We start from the raw sequence: 21,460 nt of genomic DNA on the forward strand, positions 1-21,460 counted from the left end.
ACCAAAGTACGCTGTCCCGTGCCCCATGTGAACTAGCCCTAAATGCTTACTATGTCTGAGTAGTAGACATCTGATCTTTGTGTATTGTGGTCTGGGCATTGGTAGTGGTCTCTGTGTCACTGGGTACATACAGTACATTTCCCTACCTTTACTTTGAGTGCCTTGTAATGGAGAAATATTTATTTAAGCATCATGATGATATTTTTAGTTTGGGTGTATTTTGTTTCTGGGACTTTTTCCCCTTGTTTTTACTAAGAATTTTAATGGCTTCTTTTAGAAGTATCTAAAAATAGCAAAAATACTGGATACGATAACGGAAAGTTAAACTGACTCAAAGCAGAAAAGTGGAAGCTGATGTCATAAGGCAATGGGTAACTAAATACACACAGAGCAAATATGAAAACCCAAACATAATATCGTGCTACCTGCAGAGTAACATACCGTCATGGTGCTGATCCTACCATACAGGTGCTGTGACTACCTGCAGTCATAAGGATAACATACCGTCAAAGGGCTGTTGCTGCCTGTATTTATAAGGTTATTATACAGTCATAGTGCTGTAACTACTTGTATTTATAAGGGTAATATACAGTCGTAGTGTTATTGCTCTCTGTGTTCATATAGGTAATATTAGGACTGTGGAGTTGATAGGCCAAACCTCCCACTCCTCTATTTTTCCACAAGCCAAGGCCAGGTTCACACAGAGTTTTTTGGTCCTGAATTTGACGTGGAGGCCGCCTCAGATTCCGGACCAAAAAACTGGTAGCTACGACTGGATGCCGCAGCCGCATCCAGCCGCAGCTACCTGTTTTTTTTTCCGGAATCTGAGGCGGCCTCCTCTTCAAATTGCAGACCAAAAAACCCCGTGTGAACCTGGCCTTAGAAGCCCTAAAGGCCTAATTCATAAAAAAGCTGGTGAATGAATTCCTATGAAATAAATATTCATCAAACTAGATGTCTAATTAATTATACAGTATATGGTAATTATATAATTAAAAATATTTCATCATTTTATTGTGAATCCACCTCCACAGCCCTGGGAAACATATAGTCATAGTGTTGTAAGAAATGGTATGTATAGCGGGAAGCCAGCTGTATTTATAGCTACATAAACACAGATTATAAAGCAATGAATTCAGGCAAACCATACTATTATTACACGCTGGAACATTTAGATCTTAGCACTATTGTGGAGAATTGTATACCGGGAGCAAATGTTATGACTGTCTTGTATCACGTTTCTATAAGTTTAGTAGCACTTATGTTAGCAGTACTTAAAGGGAGTCTACCGCCTCTCACAAGCATATTTGTACACACCACTGTACTACAGTGTACATCACAGTGATAAACAACATACTTTTGTTACATTTGTCACTTTTGTAGATTTGGAGAAAAACAACTTTGAAACCTTATGTGAATGAGGCAAGTTGGTGCTCTGGGTGCGGCTCTTACCACTCAGACTGCTACTATCCCCTGGCTGCGCCACCCCATGCAGTGAGAGTTGATCCTCCCATTGCTATGACATCACCCATCCTACATAAGCAGCGAGAGCAGTGCTCCCAGCACTGAAGGTCCGCCTCCAGTGCACCAAATGTCTCATTTGCATAAACTTCAAACGTGTTTTTCTCCAAGTCTACTAAATTGACATACATAACAGAGGCATGATGTTCATTCATTGAAACATGCTCTATGATGTGGTAGCTGTTGAATGTGCTTGGGGAAAGTGGTAGACTTAAAGGGGTTTCCCCGCAATGTGTGTTCATTACCTATTAACAAGATGGTAAGGTGTCTGATTGCAGGTATCCCCACTGCTAGGTCCTCTATTGGTACAGATACGGGGGTCCTAAGGCCACTGGTCCTCATCATTGTACAACCATGATGTTTGAATAAAACGGTGGTCAAGCATGTGCGGCACCACTCGACTCAAGCCTACAAGATGGTCAGCGACTGCTAAGTACAGCTAAGTACAGCACTCACCCAACTGTACTCTCAACTGGACAACCCCATTTGAAATGTAAACTTCCTTGTATTACTGTAGTTATAGCTACTGAAATGGTTCCGACAGCTTCTACACCTGCCAAAAATAGGAAACCGCACGTCTACTAGGACCAGCAATATGCTCATACTACGGTATATAGCTGAGCTGTCTCGCTCTGAGACAAAGTAGTTCTGCATCAAAGAGGTTTTCGGCATTAGCGTTTTTCAGCACAGTGCCCAGATCAGGAAGCAGACTGCTCTGTACACTGTGTAGTGTGGCTTGGCTGGGCTGTTATGGTATATCTCTTATCCATTACTACTATTAAAAAAGCATGCAGTTCTTAAAAGGGTTTTGATAAGATGTTTTCACGTGGCCTGCAGCTTCGTACACCCGATCTGTGAGGGACACAGGTGTTGGACCCCTGTCGATCTAATATTGATGACCTTTCCTAAGGATAGGTCATCAATATTTTAGTCCCATTAACCTCAACAACAAAAACAACAGAAACATAGTGTGTACATATAGCCTTGAAGTAATACTGAATGATACCAACAAGGTTTTCTTAACTGAATATAAAGCATGATAATTAGTTGGGCCCATTTTGGGTAAAGTAGGAAACAAAGTTGCCATCTCCAGCTTCAAAATAAAATTCTTCTTTTACTTTGAATAATGTCATTATCGATATTGTATAATTAATTAGATGTATAGTTTGTTGCGTATATATTTCTACATGAAATCAATAACTGGCTTTTTCACAAATTAAAGGAAGTTTACCGAGTTTGTCTGACAACAGCCATTTATGAAGGAGTCAGGGCAGGTGTCAGAGCTGGGTTGTAGGAAAATAGAGAAGTCGGAGCTGACTCCACAGCCCCAGCTATAACTAGCTTGTATCATGGTAAAAAAAAAAAAAAAAAAAAAAAAAAAACAGAAAAAAAAGATACTTTTTAGTAGGTCTCCAAATTACTAGAATTACAAAATTCTTAGAATTGAAGATAGAGGCATTTTATCAGTATTTTGTCTAAAGATTGGATCGCCAAGCTGATGAGCTGTAGGAATGCATACGTGGGTGGGGCTTATTAATGGAGGGGAGGGGGGTGACTTGATTTGTTAAACCGTAAGCCAGAAATGGTGCCAAAATTTTTGTCCAAAATTCTGTCATAATGTACGCCATCTAATAAGTGGTGTAAAGTTAGACTAGACAATCTAAAAGTGTGTCAAATTATCAACTAACAGTAGACACTGGGGGAAAATCTGGTGCTGTTTGAGTGTACGTTCACCCGCGGATCTGCTCCGAAACTGCCGAATTGTTTTCAGTGGCAGAGAATGCAGCAGGACCCCTCCAAAAAGGTTCCTGCTAAATATTGCCACAGATTCCACAGCTCAAGATTTCCTGCTGGTTGGGTCCATTCACCTGGGCCTAGTCAGCAGCGGAAAACTCCTGACAGTACAGTACTGTGTGCTCAGCCATGATGCTGAATGTTGAGGAATAGTGTTGAGCGAGTAGTATTCAATTGAATACCTCGCCGCCATAGGAATGCGTGTAAGCGGCCAAACACCAAAGGGTTAAGCACATCGAATATTCGTATGGCGGCGAGGTATTCGATCGAATACTACTCGCTCAACACTATTGAGAAACACCCCCCAGTACTAGTCTATGGACAAGGGAGGGCTGTTCCTCACCGCTCAGCGTTATGGCTGGACGGTAAGGAATGCCCCCATAGCGCTACACACAGTACTGTCTGGAGGGATGTTCCCAGCTGGACTGTTAGGATCACCTTTCTGACCGTGAAGAGCTATCGGTAATTGCACCGATATCTCTTCCCCCAGGGCACATAACTGGAAGCTGACAGTGCACTGAATTCAGAGAACTGTCAGCTTTCTAGCGATATATAAAACCACATGTGCTCGAGGACGTGGAAGGTCCTCTTTAGGACTGATGTGAGTGACATCAGTCTTCATAAATCTGCCCCGCTGTATGAACTTAGTAGATGGCTGTCTAGGGCCAGTCCTGCATTTAAATTTGCATATTGGACATTTGGAGTATATTGGGCACTTTGAGGACTTGAGGGGGATTCTGATACATCAGTGTTGTTCCCTCAGCATTATTTTTGGCTATCTATTTTGAGGCATTGGAACACTTCTGGTTTTCTGTTCCATTCTGTGCCTTCCTGATATAACACTGTGAGCAGTGACAGTGGGTACTCTAAATGAGGAATACCCCATAATGTACACATTGTAAAAGAACATTTTCCTATATACTGTTTTTTAGTAAAGGAACTATAAATCTTTCCGCTTATATTTCATGTTTTGATAACACTTCTGCATTTTTAGAGATTCCCCCCACACACTATAATCTGTGTGTACGTGCCAGCCTGTGACTATCACACTATCTGCTGCTGGCATGGATTGAGCTGAATGAGCGATCTGCACTATGTCATTATGTTCTACAGTATGTGCTGCCGAATAACTTCCTGCACAACACAGGAGATTCATACTTTAGTATCTGACATTTTCATTAGTATTTCCAAACCATCTCCTGGGTTCTCTCTTTATGTATATGTGTATAGTTTATGATGGTGTATATACACTCACCGGCCACTTTATTAGGTACACCATGCTAGTAACGGGTTGGACCCCCTTTTGCCTTCAGAACTGCCTCAATTCTTCGTGGCATAGATTCAACAAGGTGCTGCAAGAATTCCTCAGAGATTTTGGTCCATATTGACATGATGGCATCACACAGTTGCCGCAGGTTTGTCGGCTGCACATCCATGATGCTAATCTCCCGTTCCACCACATCCCAAAGATGCTCTATTGGATTGAGATCTGGTGACTGTGGAGGCCATTGGAGTACAGTGAACTCATTGTCATGTTCAAGAAACCAGTCTGAGATGATTCCAGCTTTATGACATGGCGCATTATCCTGCTGAAAGTAGCCATCAGATGTTGGGTACATTGTGGTCATAAAGGGATGGACATGGTCAGCAACAATACTCAGGTAGGCTTTGGCGTTGCAACGATGCTCAATTGGTACCAAGGGGCCCAAAGAGTGCCAAGAAAATATTCCCCACACCATGACACCACCACCACCAGCCTGAACCGTTGATACAAGGCAGGATGGATCCATGCTTTCATGTTGTTGACGCCAAATTCTGACCCTACCATCCGAATGTCGCAGCAGAAATCGAGACTCATCAGACCAGGCAACGTTTTTCCAATCTTCAATTGTCCAATTTCGATGAGCTTGTGCAAATTGTAGCCTCAGTTTCCTGTTCTTAGCTGAAAGGAGTGGCACCCGGTGTGGTCTTCTGCTGCTGTAGCCCATCTGCCTCAAAGTTCGACGTACTGTGCGTTCAGAGATGCTCTTCTGGCTACCTTGGTTGTAACGGGTGGCTATTTGAGTCACTGTTGCCTTTCTATCAGCTCAAACCAGTCTGGCCATTCTCCTCTGACCTCTGGCATCAACAACGCATTTCCGCCCACAGAACTGCCGCTCACTGGATGTTTTTTCTTTTTCGGACCATTCTCTGTAAACCCTAGAGATGGTTGTGCGTGAAAATCCCAGTAGATCAGCAGTTTCTGAAATACTCAACCAGCCCTTCTGGCACCAACAACCATGCCACGTTCAAAGGCACTCAAATCACCTTTCTTCCCCATACTGATGCTTGGTTTGAACTGCAGGAGATTGTCTTGACCATGTCTACATGCCTAAATGCACTGAGTTGCCGCCATGTGATTGGCTGATTAGAAATTAAGTGTTAACGAGCAGTTGGACAGGTGTACCTAATAAAGTGGACGGTGAGTGTAGTCTTCTACTTTATTATTAGTTGGGAAATAGGAGGATAAAAACAGAAAGTGTCCGCGCTTCCTTTGGCTGGTGAGTAGTCTCCAGGGGATAGGAAGTGAGTTTCGTAGCTTGCTTCTGAAGTACTGGCCACACACTTGAGCCTTTACAGGTGATGAGATGGAAAATTTCAGGGCTATTTTGCCAAGCAGGGGGGTTGCCACACTCTGGATAACAGCTGCTGCTGTGGGGCAAGCTGTTTAAACACCCACAGACTTGTGGGATCTGGATAGATCCACAAATCACCAAAAAGGAATCCTGGTGGGTGCTCACTCCCAACACTGAAGCTGAAATAGCAGGTATGGCATCTTTTATTGAGGGACAGATAACGCTTTTCGAGTTTTTTGGTGTCGAACATGAACACCACTTCTTCGTCAGATCTTTGTCACTTCTGTCTGATAGCATGTAGTATCAGCCAGAAGTGACAAAGATGTGATGAAAAAAATAAATAAACCTTCACTTCAGGTGCAAAATAAAATAAAGGCTTAACTTGAGGCAAAGATGTTAAACAAAACCCTGCTCGTCCGAGCACTAACTATGTATAAAGCTAACTATACATGTGGCTTACTACCAACCACACGAACAGCAAGATAACAGTACAGTCTCAGCAGACTTTGAGTATTTCAGGACAGACCCAGGCGCTTCCTCTCGCTCCCAGGATCTGTCCTGAAGTGCAGCCTTTTCTGGTCCAATAACGACCCCGGGACCCAGACCTGGGGCAGAGGCCTATTCAAGACCCACCCTGGACCACACATATGTCAGAAACCTGGGTCAGATATAACGTTACTCCAACACTCTGCCTGTCACCTTCTCACAATATATATGTAGGGAAGCCATAAGAATATCTGTACAGTACTTGGAAGATACTTGGGTTTATTAGTTTTTCTATCCCTTGGATATGATTTAAAAAAGAACAAAAAAATTGATAATAAAAATAAGAACCTAGAGGACTATGAGGATGGATACATGCCCTTTTACTGGAAGTAATTTTGCTTTCACAGCTTCAAGTAATGTTGAGCTTTACTTATTTGTTACCTGCAAGCTACTTAATGAGATTTCTGATGTCGGTGTGGACTGACGAATCTTAAAGAGTTAAATATTAATAACGAAATATGTCATGGTGACTTGGGACGTGGCTGTCTCCTACTGAGCTGACCTTTCGGAGAACACCTTTCTTTTAATGACATCAGATAAAGATCCTGGACTCCCTCAGGAAAAGAGATCACGCTGAGAGGTGGTGCGGCTGTACTGACTCTCAATGGCTGGCTGCAAGGTGCAGAAATAAGCTGTGCTGGAACTAAGGAGTGGCGCTTCCTGTCTGGAGCGGGAAAGTTTCACATTGCGATCTAAAAATAGACCCCCTAAACACAAACGCCCATACCTCCAGTCAGAGCCTGGACTGTGGAATAGATGGGACATCTCCATCATTGCATTACTGGATAAACAAATCCAAAAAGATCCTGACCATAGGCGGTCGTCCATATTTAGCCCTAGGCTAGATCATGGCACATGTAGAAAAAGAATCACCAAATTTTTAAAATGTATTTAGTAAAATTGATGTAAAATATATCACTTTTTCTCATCTTTTTTTCATTTTTATTTTATAATTGTGGATTTTTTTTATACTACTATCTGTACAGGATCATAAGGCGGCCATCTTGCCGGAGCCTCTGCTTTGCTCTTTTAAAAGCATTTAGCTTTAGCAACAAAAGTCTTCAAACAACTCATTGAGGTCTATGGGAAAGTTTTTAGGCAACGCTCTGCAGGGAGGGCGACATCATCTATTGTCAGTAGTGGATGCAATGATGGGTCAGTGGTGATATTACAAAATATTTACCGTAACATAAAAATGGTTTAATACACAGTCCTGTCATATTAATGTGACCACTGCCTACTTTTGACATCAATGTTAAATAACCAGTCGCAGAAGGCACGTTTCATCAACCATCTGGGTGCACTCATCATTGTGGAAGGCACGATGGATCATCACAAGTATGCATCTATCCTTGCGGACCATGTTCATCCCTACATGCAAATTGTTTTTCCTCAGGATGATGGCATCTACCAGCAGGACAATGAGACATGTCATAAAGCTCACAGTGTATGTGCGTGGTTCGAGGAGCACCAGGATAAGTTTACCATACTCCCTTGGCCAGCAAATTCCCTGGACTTGAACCCAATCAAGAATCTGTAGGACCACCTCAATCGGGTTGTTTGCGCCATGGATGCTCAACCGCGTAAACCTAGCGCAGCTGGCCACGGCACTGGAGTCAGCATGGCTCAACACCCCAGTGAACATCATCACAACATCCTCTCTCTTCCTGCACGTCTCACAGCGGTCTGCTCTGCCAAAGGTGGTTATTCTGGATTTTGACAGGTGGTCACATTAATGTTACTGGACTGTGTAAGTGGCTGATTTTCTGGCGACACCTTCCCTTTAAGTAAAGATGATGTCTGCTGTAGACAGTCCATACTTGATAGAAGAGTGACAATTTGACAATAAGCAGATGGGTCCCCAAGCAATTAGATATAACATGGGGAGCCCCTGTGATAAGCATTCAGTTTCTCCGCAGTACGACCGTAGAGGAAATTAAATTCTGCAAAGTTCCGCTTGACATCAGTGGGCTGTCTATGTAATGTAGGACAGGACAGGTCCTCCAGAGAAAAAGACACTCTTTGTAACCACCTAACACTCAAAGAGATGAAGATCCTCTGAATCCACCTCTATGGTATATGTAAATGTTATTTCTAATGTGAACATCTCCTCCCAGTGACCATATTTCTCTCTTTATGGAGGTTATGCTATGTTTACATCTGCACTTTTGTTAGCGATCTTCTGGTCCATCGGAGTACCAGGAGAACAGAAAATGGAAAACATCAGACCCTGAAAATAACAGAAATGAACAAAGCCTTAGGCACCCCATTGACTATGATGGGTCCGTCAGATGTCTGTTGGGTATCCAGTTTTTTAACATTGTACAGCATTGTACAGTTTCATCTGGTAATTTCTGAAAGAAATGTGAAGAATGGACACCCCGCACATGAAAGTAGACTTAAAGGGGATGTCCAGGATATACAATTTTTGGCAAGGAGGCCAAGGAAGGTGAAAAAAACGAAAAAACCCAAACCCATACTAATGGTGTCTCCCGCTGCCGTCCAGTTCAGCACCCCAGGCTTCCAAGGCCAAGCAGCAGCCTTTCGCTAGAACAAGACCTCAGACTGGACCGCAGTGCAGGGCACCAGAGGACTAGCGTAATTATTTTTTTTCCCCTTTCCAGGACTTCTTGCCAAAAAGCGTGTCCTGGACAACCCCTTTTAATGGAAAAGTTTCATGACATTCCAAAGTGATTTCCTTTGGGACGGAGGACATTCTTGGTTTTGACTCATAAAGACACAACAAAATCGTTTCTGCAACGTGGGGACTCAAGTCTTAAAGAAATTTTAGCCAATAGTAATACAATACAATAACAAAAAAAATACCCCCGAAAGATTCCATAGCTTGTCACTTACTTTTACCTTCTGAGGTTGTCTCCTAGACTTTGTATATAGGAAGTGTTATTGCTATGCCATTCCCTTTCTGAATAAGCGAAAGAAACACCTAAAACTCACTCAAAAGCTCACGGCCATATTCAGGATAGTTCAGACACAGCTTATTTCCTGTGGCATTTGTGTTCTTCTTCAGTCTTTCTTTGATTTACGGTGCATTAATATGGCCACCTGGTCAGATTTCTTCAGCTAGAATAGACTAATATGACTTTTATCACAGTAACAGCCTTGATCCAGATACATCTTCACAGCAGGACATTTGTGCAAGGTTGTGCTGCATAAATATGCATATTTAGGAGTATATCAGTGCTGGAGGGTCAGACTGACCTGTAAGGAGTACATGCTGTATACAGGGAATATGCTGCATGCAACGCTTTATCCAAGATGTGTGAATGGATATTTGGTGCTTCTTGCACTGTATACTGAAGATTCTTAAAGCTGTACATCAGAATTTTCGCACAATATATGTAATATTGATAGGATGTGCCATATATGTCAGGCAATGCAGAGATCCAAACATTGAGACCTTTAACAAAGAGATACCAGGAAAGATTTAAGTATTATTTAGTAGGAATTAGTGTTACAAACGTATGGTATTTGTTTGACACATCAGTAAAATATTTATTACTATGCCATGTCTTAAAGGTAAACATATTTTTAACGAATCTTATTTTTGACTGATTCTCCCCGTCACCATTTGCGGTTTGTTTAAAAAAGTAATAAATCCTGCAGTTTTCAGTATGGCCACTAAGCCTAATAATACACAGTCATTTGCCTATTCTGTAGGGGTTTTATTTTCAGCAGTCGCACAGACAGGATAACACCTCTATAGATAACACCATAGTGAACCATCACTGCATTCACCACTGACAATAGATGCGAATCCCATGTCCACTTTGTGTTTAAAACCGCAACACGGACACAGTGCCGGTTTTGGAAGTCGCAGCATGTCAATTATATCTACAGAAACACTAGCTTTCCTGTAGATAAAATGGTAACAGAAAGTCAGCGGAGGAAAACTCTGTAAACTTTCAGTTCAAAGTGCAGCGGGAAAAACTGCGATGCGTTCCTGCTGTGGTTGTTCCCACAGCGCTTTAGCGCTGTGTATCGTCCGGTGGGGCCTTAGCCTTAAAGGGTTATTTCCCCAAGCCAGAGTCTCCACAAATGTGTTGGGGAACCAGGCAGAGAATGAATGGAGGGTTGGCTGTGAATGTACATGGCTCCAGTTATATCTGTGGGATTGGTGGAGGTAGCTGATCACGGTGAGAGCTTTTCTCATCTACTGTATTCTCTGTGTAATAAAGGCAGGCTACGACCGCCAACATCGCTTCTAAACCCCTTATGTGCTGTTGTAGGGACGGTTAGTGACATAATGAACATACCTTTTTGTGGGAAAGTGCAGTTTTCTGGTGAGAAAATCAACTAATGTATTATACTAAGGTGGAAAAACCGCAGCGTTTTAGAGGACCAGCAAAGTGATTGAGATTGATCTCATCTACACATTGTGGGGGTAAAATGCTATTGAAACGCTGAGCTTTAAAAAAAATCTGGAAAAAAATGTGAAACATGGTGAGGGATTTAGATATAAAGTATGTTTTTAGAGTTGGATCCCTTTTTATTACCCTGTTAACAAGCTGAGACACTGTTATGTCCTCATACTTTTCTTTGTTGGAATGCACAGCGAGAATACCCAGGACTCTGAATGTACTAAAGACCCATAGGCCATAGGCAAACTCCGGTGCAGAGAGAACAAGCGACGAGTCTGACTCCGTACAGGAGTTATTTCAGGGTGTTTTTTGGCCTTTACTTTCTTTAGTAATACAGCGCTTCTGCTTTAGGATGGCTTCATGATACAATGGATATTTTTTCTTCACGTGGACTGTTATGGGGAGGAATCGCTGAATACTCAGTTGTATAAATACATACAAATAAAAATTCTGCCCAACTTATTCCATCAGATTGGTGGGGCCTCTAATCACTTCCATGGCTGTTAAGGTTATTGTATTTCTCAGAGTGTCACATGGACAGATGTCTTGGTTACTTGAGTTTAAAGAGATTCTATCATTAGATTCCCTTTTTTTTTTTTTTTTTTTTAGCTAAGAACATGTCGGAATAGCCTTAAGAAAGGCTATTTTTCTCTTACCTTTCTTTTTTTGATCTGCGCCGCCGTTCCTGAGAATTTTTTTCTTTCTTCCAAATATAAATGAGTTTTCAGACAGCACTGGGGGCATTTCCCTGCGCTCAAACAGGACAAGGGGTGTTCCCTGTGCTATGCGAAAACTCTCCAGTGATGCCTCTGTCTTCTGCCGGCCACCTCTTTGCCGCATCACTGGCCGTGATCTTCATCCAAAAGCTCCAACTGCGCTTGCCCGTCAGCCATGGCCAATGGACATGCACAGTCGGTGCTTTTGGATGAAGATGCAGCCGGTGACGCGGCGAATAGCAATGGAAAATGGATCTCAAAAATAGCAAACATGAAATAGAGTTCAAGTGACCCCATTAATTATAATGGGGTCGATCATGTGTTCCTTTTTTTAAACTGAAATTGCCAAAAAAAAAAGTTGGACTTGCAGCACTTTTCATCCTGTGATTTCCGATGGATCTGCGCTGGACAGACACCTGGTTCTGTAGCTAAAGAATCTGTGCTGTTATGGACCCTTCCCCTTATCAACAGGACAGTGGATAAGTGTCCAATCACTGGGGGGCTATTAGCCACCCACCCCAAGAGATCAGTAGGACGGCTCATTGAGAATGGAGCGCTAGCGCTCTTGTGTTAGCGATACACCATTCACTGATATGGTGTGACCAAGACTAAACACTGGCAGCAATCCGCAGCCCCATAAAAGTGAATGGAGTGTCAGTCATGCAAGCGCACTGGTGATCTATTCTCAAGGAGCCTTGAGGGTCCATTCACACGGAGTAAACACGCGCTCATTTTGGCAAAATACACGTGTAAAGAGTACACGTGTAAAAATAAGACTTCCATTGACTTCAATGACATTTTACATGTGTATTTTGACGTGTTTTTTGACGTGTATTTTGTCGTGTTTTTTTACATGCGTTAAAAATTGTAATTGAAGTCAATGGGAGTCTTAGGATCCGTGCACACGGAGTTAACGTGAGCGCATGTTAGCATAGTACACATGTATAGAATACGCATACGTATTTTGACGCATTTTTTACATGTGTAAAAAATTTCATTGAAGTCAATGGGAGTGTTATTTTTATATGTGTATTATGCTAAAATGCGCTCGCGTTAACTCCGTGTGTATGAACCCTTAGGGGAACTTTCACCCCACCCCCACCCCTGATCGCTGGAGGTTCCATTTGGTTGAGCCGCTATGGATTGGACTCCTATTCCCACCCCATGGATAGGGTATAACTGTCCAGAATGGCACAACCCCTTTAAGGCTTAGTAGTCTGCATTTTTAGCCATTCTGCCTTTGCTGGCATAAGAAGCGTCTCTCCATGCTCTGATTTCCTTGTGAGCTTTTGATAGAGTGGTATTTATACACAGTGGTGAATCTGAGGAGACAGAGCCAGGGAAGGAGAGCGCAGAAGCCAGAAACCAGTGACAAGTGTGCCTTGACTCCCTGTAACATTGTAGATAAACTGTGGGCACAAATCATAGCTCTGCCTTAAGGAAAATTATATGCATACAGTAGGATAGATAGGGTTACAGAATAGAAAAGCACTGATCCTTACCTGCATGCTCCCCTCAGTTCCTGGGCCAACACAGGAACCGAGGGATGGTAAGTGAATGCATTTTTATTTTCTAGTTCTCCCCTGCTGCCTGCATTTATTTTCATGATCCTGGACAATCTCTTTAATGGGGTTAATCTAAAAAAGCAGCCAAAGCATCAAGATCTGAGGAAAGTAATAATCATTACTTATAGATTTTTAGTTATTTATGTATCACTCTAGTAGCAAGTGATAACTCAAAAAACTAAGGCCTGGTTCACATCTGCGTTCACTATTCTATTCGAGGAATCCACTTGGTGACCCTCCCCGAACGGAATACCGAACACATTAAAAAGCGGTGACCAATGAAAGCACATAAACCCCATAGACTATAATGGGGTCTGTGTGTTTTCCGTGCGGTGTCCGCAAGAATCATGCAGACGGGAAAGTAGTTCGTGAAGTACTTCTATCTCCGCATGACTCACCACTCACCATGCTCACCACTTTTTAATGCGTTCGGTATTCCATTCGGGGGGTCCTCAAGTAAACTCCCCATACGGAATAGTGAACGCAGATGTGAGCCAGGCCTCAGATCTAGCAGCAAATATGTTGCATTGACTACCCAGTTTGTGGGATTTGGTGTTGTCATGTACATAGTATGTCGCATATACAGTTATTACCTGTACATCTTGAATCATGAAGACTGTACACTAGTCTTAATGAATAGCCCAACTGGCGCAAGATCCAAGAGATTTCTGAAAAAGCTGTGGCCTCTTTATATCAGAGGTCCTGGCAGTAGAATGAAAACGTATGAAACGTAGGAACTGGCAGAGATTTCGATTCTCACTCTTGCAGGAAACTGTTATAAGTTTTTATAAATCTTTAGCCGGGCCGAGGTGTCCTCTGCTTGCCCAGTCCCGATCCCTGCACTACACTGTCCACATTCACTAAACAAGGGAGACGAGGTGTAGATTTGGTGCTAAAAAGGGCCTTGCGCCAAATATGTGACTGACTATCATCCCTTTACACTAGAAAACAATGTAGGGTTAATGATAAATTCCCGCATTGTGCATCAGACCTCAGTCTTATAGGTTTTGCTAGTGGTCCGTTCACTTGATGTGCTGGCAACATAGACATGAAAGCTTATCTGCAATTGATGTTGCACTGCTTGAAATCAATATCAGATATGAGATACGCCCTGTAGGGAATTTACACCATGAAAGAGCTTTTATATGCCATGCCTGTCATGATCCGGTCCGTGTGGTCCTATTGACCTCGTGACGCCCTAATTACATCTGAATATTATTAAAAAAAATCTCTGGTCTGAATCTGGGTATTATCGTCATCCATATGGTACTGGATCCGCATTGACTTTTAAGGGGATTTTATCCCAGCAGTTAATAATAAACAGCTGTACGACGATACCGAATTGACCTTTATGTGCTGGGAGCCAAACTCTTATATAATCCCAATCCAGGTCACATCATCCAGGCTCATTCGCTACGTAGAATATTATCGTTTCTTTCGCCTACTGGTCTCTTGTGATCTGATTATAGGATTTAAAGATGTTATTGTAGGTTTTTGCTTTCAATTTCTGACCTTTGTGGTATTCATTGTGCAAACTATTTCCTGCCTTACTAATACCGCAATGAAACTAAGTGCAAAGTACAATGGCCCTGTCCCTTCCAGCCATGTCTGCTTATTAGCCTGGTAGAACTGATTCTTGTGTACATGTATATAGCATACATGTATCTATATTATCATGTCCAGATCAGGGATAATGAGTAAATTGCTGCCATTAAATTACAGGGAAAATTGGATTATATAAAGTCGAGCTTCAACTTTGGTGTCTGTGTGTGGAGAGAAGATGCAGACAAATTGCGTCTTGTAGGAACGGGAGGGAAACTGCTTGGAAATAACAGTCTGCCCTGCAACACAGTTTTGTATTGCTGTCTCGGGTTATGGGAGCCGCAGTGAATTGCTATAATTTCTATAATACTATATGCAAATAGCTCCAGTAATGGAGGAAAGAGGTTTTCTGAATTAATGAAACATTTGCAAAAAGAAGGAATTGTGTAAAACAGCAAAGGAAAATATGATAACCTATTTCTTTGCCTGTGGCTCCAGTGCCGCTACTTCGGTCCTCCACTCTGGGCTATATTGTGCTTGTATACCCCACGTGAACACTGCAGCGAATCATTGGCCTTAGTATGACCATTGGTTGACTACAGGGTCATATGAACATATTAGGCGTAGTTCACATCTGCATTTGGGTCATTCCGTTTCCCTCTCCGCTTGAAAAATGCAAAGAGAAAAGCACTACGTGCGGAAACCACACGGACCCCATTGTAGTCTATGCAGTCTATTGTAGTCTATGGGGTCTGTGGGTTTCCTAAGGTAACCACTTTTTTATGCGGACTAGATTTCTGTTCGGGGAAGGGGGGGGGGTTCCCGGTCTACTGCATATAGGGTATCTGCAGTGCTTCACGTTTGTTGGGAAGGGGTTAATAGGAGCACTGCAGATACCCTATATTCAGCCAGACTGGATTCCAAGTGAGGGAAAAAAACCAATCCTCAAGCTCAGGGAAGGGGCAGACAGACAACTAAAACACCCCCTCCCCTTTCCCAGCACCCAGCAACTACTGCACCCAAAAACTCCGACCATTTTATTTTTTAAATTTTCCAGTAGCTGCTGCATTCCAGCCCCCCCGCCCCCCTTTCCAGGCTTATACTGGAGTCAAAAAACTTCCCAGTTTTTTGTGGTAAAATTAGGGGCCTCGGCTTATATTCGGGTTGACTTATACTCGAGTATATATGGTAGTTATATTATTTGCTAATAATATTATTATTTATTGTATGGTCTTTTCTGTATTTTTAGTGCCTACCTTCATATTTATACATAACATAACATACAGCAACCATAACATCATAACATTGACGTGAAGATCATTGATAATCTTGAGATAATGGAATATGTCAAGTTGCAGTGTCAGGGAAAATAGCCAAGGGTAAGGATCGGAATGACTATGACAAGAACTATGACTGAGCATCTCCAAGGGGGGGGGGGGGGGGGGGGGCTAGTTGAGTCTTACAAAAATGTAAGACAGACAACAGTCAACCAAGATTACCCAAGACTCATTGATACACATAGGAAGTGAAAACTAACCTGTCCAATCCAGCCATTTACCTCTGCAGACCAGTCTGATCAAGCATCTGTAAGGTGTGATAGAATAACTAGTCTTATCCCTGGGCGTCTACCTACTGATTCACAAGACTTAAAGGATGTGCAGCTAGCAAAATGCTTTAATGCACATAAAAAAGCGTAATATTAGGCAGGTTGTTTTGATGCTATGTGATCGTGGATGGATGGAGGGAGGGATGGACAGATAGAGAGATAGTGTGACAATTGGGGATAGTTTAGCATCAATGGTAGCAGTTTCCTGGACCTAACAGAGGTGTTGGTGGCGCTGGGTGCCAAATAAACAGCATGGCAAGTAATGGCAATTCAATAGAAACGTCTTTGTTCGGCTTGTAACAGAAATAGCAAAGCTGCCTAGTCCACACACAGGGCGATACATCACTTTTGTACCCTGACCACATTCTGAGGGCAAGATGCTTTACTGAGGTTTCTTCTCAGCAGTTTGGCCCGCATCGAGTATACCAAGTCCCTTCTGGAACCCAGTCCTCTCGGGACAGACCTCCTGTCTGTCTCCTACTGGTCCACGGACCCCCTGCAGGTCACCAGCAGCAGTGCTCTCTCTGGAGTTGGCTCCCAGGTATGGGTGTAGTCAAAGTCCTATTCAACCTTGTTTTTGGGTCGCTCCCCAGCGCCCTTTAGGTTCACGCCCTCACAATAGATAGATAATAGATAAATATGTGTTGATTTATATAGATACGTATGCACTTTGTTCCCTGTAACTTTACAGTTTTCTTGGAAAATTTCACTAAAACTTACAAATTTAGCCATAATAGCGGCGTAAAAAAACAATTTCCACATTTTGAAATGCTAATAATCTGCACATAAGTCAATCTGTACATATGTCAGCGACCTGCGGTAATGCAATGGGCTGAAAAGTGGGAATAAAGTGCAGCAGTGTGACATTTGGCAGGTTGGCAGATATAGCATTTAACCTAAGGTTATATATGCACTGTCTGTCTTAGAAGCAACAAGCTGCTTATTTAGCTGTCAGGCAGAACATGTAGAAAGCCATGAAAATTGCAGCACGCAGGGAGACGTAGACTGTCGGATATACAAATAGTCTATTGATGCATTACATTAGATGGAATCCATGACGGCCGCCTTAGTCTGTAAACATCCTCCACAAGTCTAAACTAATAATGTTGTTTATTACCGCTCCATGTCGTAATGTTAAAGGGGTTCTCTGAGTTTCTAGAAATGTAGTAGAAACAAGCACTTAGAGGAAATGCTGCTGTATAATATTCCAGCATATTGGTTTCAAGGAACTGCACAAGGTACATATGCATAGAGTTGATCTCAACAATCATAATGTTGCATGAGATATATGAGATATGCTTGTAATAAAATGGTGCCACCTACTGTTGGGACCATGTAGCAGTTTGCATGTCCACCTAATGCTGGTGAGCACACGCTAAACCTTCATTCACATGATAATAGTGCAAAATGGCTATGAAAAACCTTAATTTTTCACAGTTGTTTCGAATGGGTGGCTGTTTTCACGGCTCCCTCATACATTACTTTGTAGGATCGGTGAAAATGGACAAAAACGGAGCACAATCTATATTTTAACAGTCTGTGATACCGGATCGTCGAAATATAGGACATTTGAATAGCCCCCATTTACTGACTTTGAAAGTATTATGTCTGTGTCACTTTATACTTGCTACTATCCTGCACAGTGATCCTTTATTCACTGCAGATAAAGGACTACTTTTTTGCCTGGATTGTGATGGCAGGTACATGACCGTATAGCTAAGAAGCCTCCTCCTGCAGAGGATGTACAGCAAAAGGGACTGTATTGTCAGCTGCCAGAGGAGGATGGAGACTGATTCTGCTCACAACCTGCCATATTAACATCAAGGGGGTTTTATTAGAAACACTGCAATGTACTATAAACCAACTATGAAACTGTCTCATGGGATAAACCCTTTAGAGGGAGTCTATCACCTTTCCCAAGCATAGTCCACTTCCACCACCCTGTTATACAGCACGTTACACTAATGAACAATTTACCTTAGATTTGTATGTCACTTTTGTGGATTTGGAGAGATCAGTTTCTTTTGATCGGTAAGCAAAGTTACACACCTGGGGTTCACGTGAAATTTTTCTGCCTCCAGGGGCCACACGGTGGCTCAGTGGTCAGCACTGCAGCCTTGCAGCGCTGGAGTCCTTGTGTTCAAATCCCACCAAGGGCACAAAACCATCTGCAAGGAGTTTGTATGTTCTCCCCGTGTTTGCATGAATTTCCATCCCATATTCCAAAGACATACTGATAGGGAAAAATGTACATTGTGAGCTCTATGTGGGGCTCACAATCTACATTTAAAAAAAAAAAAAAAATATTTCTGCCTCCCAATCAGTGCCTTCTTTTGCAGAAATATTAGCTAATTATATAAGCTGAAATATTTTCCTGATAAGCTAATGAGCTTTTTGGTGCAACCAGGGCATCACCATTGCTCCCATCAGAGCTTTCCAGCACCCAGTCCCTCCCTGCTATGATACATGTCAGCTGCCTGGTCCTGTTCTTTGGTGCAATGAGAGCAATAGTGAGGCCCTCGTTAGACCAAACATCTAATTTACATATTAGAAAAAAAGAAAATCAGACCACACCCACTTTTTGCACAAGCCATAAAAGAATCTATAACATGGCATAAGGCATCTATTTGCCGCAAATTACACCAGAATTCTGGAACATTTTGGTTAGTACCCCTCATTGTATAGAGGATGACTGACTGATCTGTGAGGGCCTGACCACTGGGACCCCTACAGATCATGAGATTGGGGATCCCTTCTTTATGGGCTGCCATAGATAGTGAATTTCATTGCTCAGCTGTCTCTGGCAGTCCATTAAAAGTGAATAAAGTGGTTGTGCATACACAACCAGCCACTTCTTTAATTCCGGGGTACAAGGGACCCATGGGGTTCACAGAGGTCATATCCCCACTGACTAGCAGGTTATCATCAAGTAAGTTGAAATAACTGGAACACCCCTTTAAAATTTTAACCTACTTTCACCTCCTTGTAGTTTGTTTTTGTCATAAGTAATTGTCACAAAGTGCTGATGTATTTGTGTAATAAACATGGCGTGAGGAAATAGTAAATGTGTCAGTGCCATTTTGTTCAGACATACCTGCCCCCCTATTATTTTATACAACAGGTTGTTACATGAATCCGGTCTTTGTAACTATTCAGTCCTCCAGCATTGCAGTAGTTAAGACACAGCTGCCATGTTCAGTGTCGCTGTCTATTGTGTTTCTCGCCGTCTCTCACCCGGCTCTTAATGTTTCCTCTTTCAGACTGTGAGTATAAACAAAGCCATCAACACTCAAGAAGCTGCCGTGAAAGAAAAACATGCAAGAAATATCCTTTGTAAAGATCCAACCAGTGGGATGCCGGGGTCCACGGCCGAAGGTGCTCTGTGAGCGTGCGTGGGAAGAAGGACTCACAATTGCCGCTGAATGGGATTTTACAGCAGGCTGTGTGGCATTGTGACAGTGCTCTATGTGCTACAACATGGGGGTGGTAAAGTAATACCAAATGTTTTAGCACATTAGGATTTCTGTCCCCACAGGGCAGAGTTGGCAGCCTGTCAGGCTATTCTTAGAAAGAGAATTAATATTTGACTATTCATAAAACCTGCAACTTTAACAGAACGGATTATGTGCTCTGAGACCGATCCCATTCTTTAGCGTTCTTTGTTGTAACCCATTTTGGTGAAGATCTTTCACCCAAGAGTCATTGTATGTCACAGGTCAGAACATTGCATTGGTGAGGACAAAAATTTAGAAAAATTGTCTGAGAGTTTAGGCACACTTTAAGGGAGGGTTCACACGGTGTAACGTGCCGCGTGATGTGGCACGTCTACGCCGCGGGACCCTTTGAGGGCCATACATGCTCCCATTGATTTCAATGGGAGCGGGGATCGTATGCGCCGCGCTAGTTTGCGGCCGTGATGTTGCTGCCGCAAAATCACGGCGGCAACCTAGCGCGGCGCATACGATCCCCGCTCCCATTGAAATCAATGGGAGCGTGTACTGCCCGCAAAGGGTCCTGCGGCGTAGACGTGCCACATCACGCGGCACGTTACACCGTGTGAACCCTCCCTAAAGAGGCCCTCTTACCGCCTCCGCCAAGTCCAGCTCTTTGTACTATTTAATAGGTGCTGCGCAACTGATTCTGGTACAGTTGCCCACACCATTCCCAAACAATACGTGCTGTTAGTTTTGGTGCTTGATATACTATTTAGGCTCTGTACTGTCAGGAGGGCGGTGTCAGGCAGGAGCAGACAAGGAGTTTGATTCTGAGCTCTGACATTGGCTGCCTCTGATTGGAGCTCTGAACCACACCCCCAATCCTGCCTGACACCACCCACTTGACAGTACAGAACCTAAGTAGCATTTTGGGAATCAAATCTAACCGTACTGATTGCTCAAGAATGGTGGGGTTAGAGAAAAAATCCAGCTGTGCTCGGATCAGTGGAGCTGCAACTATTAACAGATGTTAAGAACGGGCGTTGGTGGAGGTGTTGAAAGGTCCTCTTTAACTTTGGCCATTATGTTCCGTTTACTTACGGAGTTACTGACATTTTACTATTGCAAAATCGACAACAGGAAGTATGACCACATTGGTTGTCACCTTTCAACTGGCTTCTTGGTAAATTCTAAATTCACACTCAATCACCAGTTTGCGATAAGCAGATTTACAAGTGACAACAAATGTGATTGCAATTCTTGTCACTTTTGCTAAAAAATGCAGGATGGGATCTGCAGTTCCTCTTTTTGTAATGGGGAGTTTTAGGTGACTGGTCTTTTCATAACATGAACATTTGCTGATCTGTTCTAGTGCAGGACTCAGCAGAGGGAGCCATGGTTTTTTCTTGGCCAAGGTCCTTTCTATTCCTTTTTGCTTTTGGATGTTTTTATGCTGTCCGTGCCCTTTTCTCTACATAATAAGAATACTTCCTGAAGATAGCAGTCAGGGCTATCTGTATTCCTGCTTACTTGCATTTTGCCAATTCCCCGCATGTTTTTCATATGCAATGTCAGCAGTTATAAAACTAAGGGAAATCTCATCCTGCTATATGCACTTAAATCCCAGTCATGTAACTTGGTAAAGAATTGCTAAAGCTGTTCACCAAATGTTTCCAAAAATCAAAAGGTTTCTTGGAAGACTCTCAGGAGTGGACCTATAAAGCTAAATGCATCAGCAACTC

At 42.7% G+C, this 21,460-nt stretch overlaps 1 protein-coding gene across 1 annotated transcript in view; it reads left to right on the forward strand.

The window, feature by feature from the left end:
- The window catches only part of HIP1 (huntingtin interacting protein 1), an 85,668-nt gene that overhangs the window by 9,916 nt on the left and 54,292 nt on the right, over window positions 1-21,460 (forward strand). Inside the window, exon 2 of the mRNA XM_075263823.1 lies at window positions 19,545-19,608. Coding sequence (XP_075119924.1) covers window positions 19,545-19,608 — 64 coding nt within the window. The remainder of the gene's footprint in view (window positions 1-19,544; window positions 19,609-21,460) is intronic.

Source organism: Leptodactylus fuscus, chromosome 2 (assembly GCF_031893055.1).
Source record: "Leptodactylus fuscus isolate aLepFus1 chromosome 2, aLepFus1.hap2, whole genome shotgun sequence".
Taxonomy (NCBI): domain Eukaryota; kingdom Metazoa; phylum Chordata; class Amphibia; order Anura; family Leptodactylidae; genus Leptodactylus; species Leptodactylus fuscus.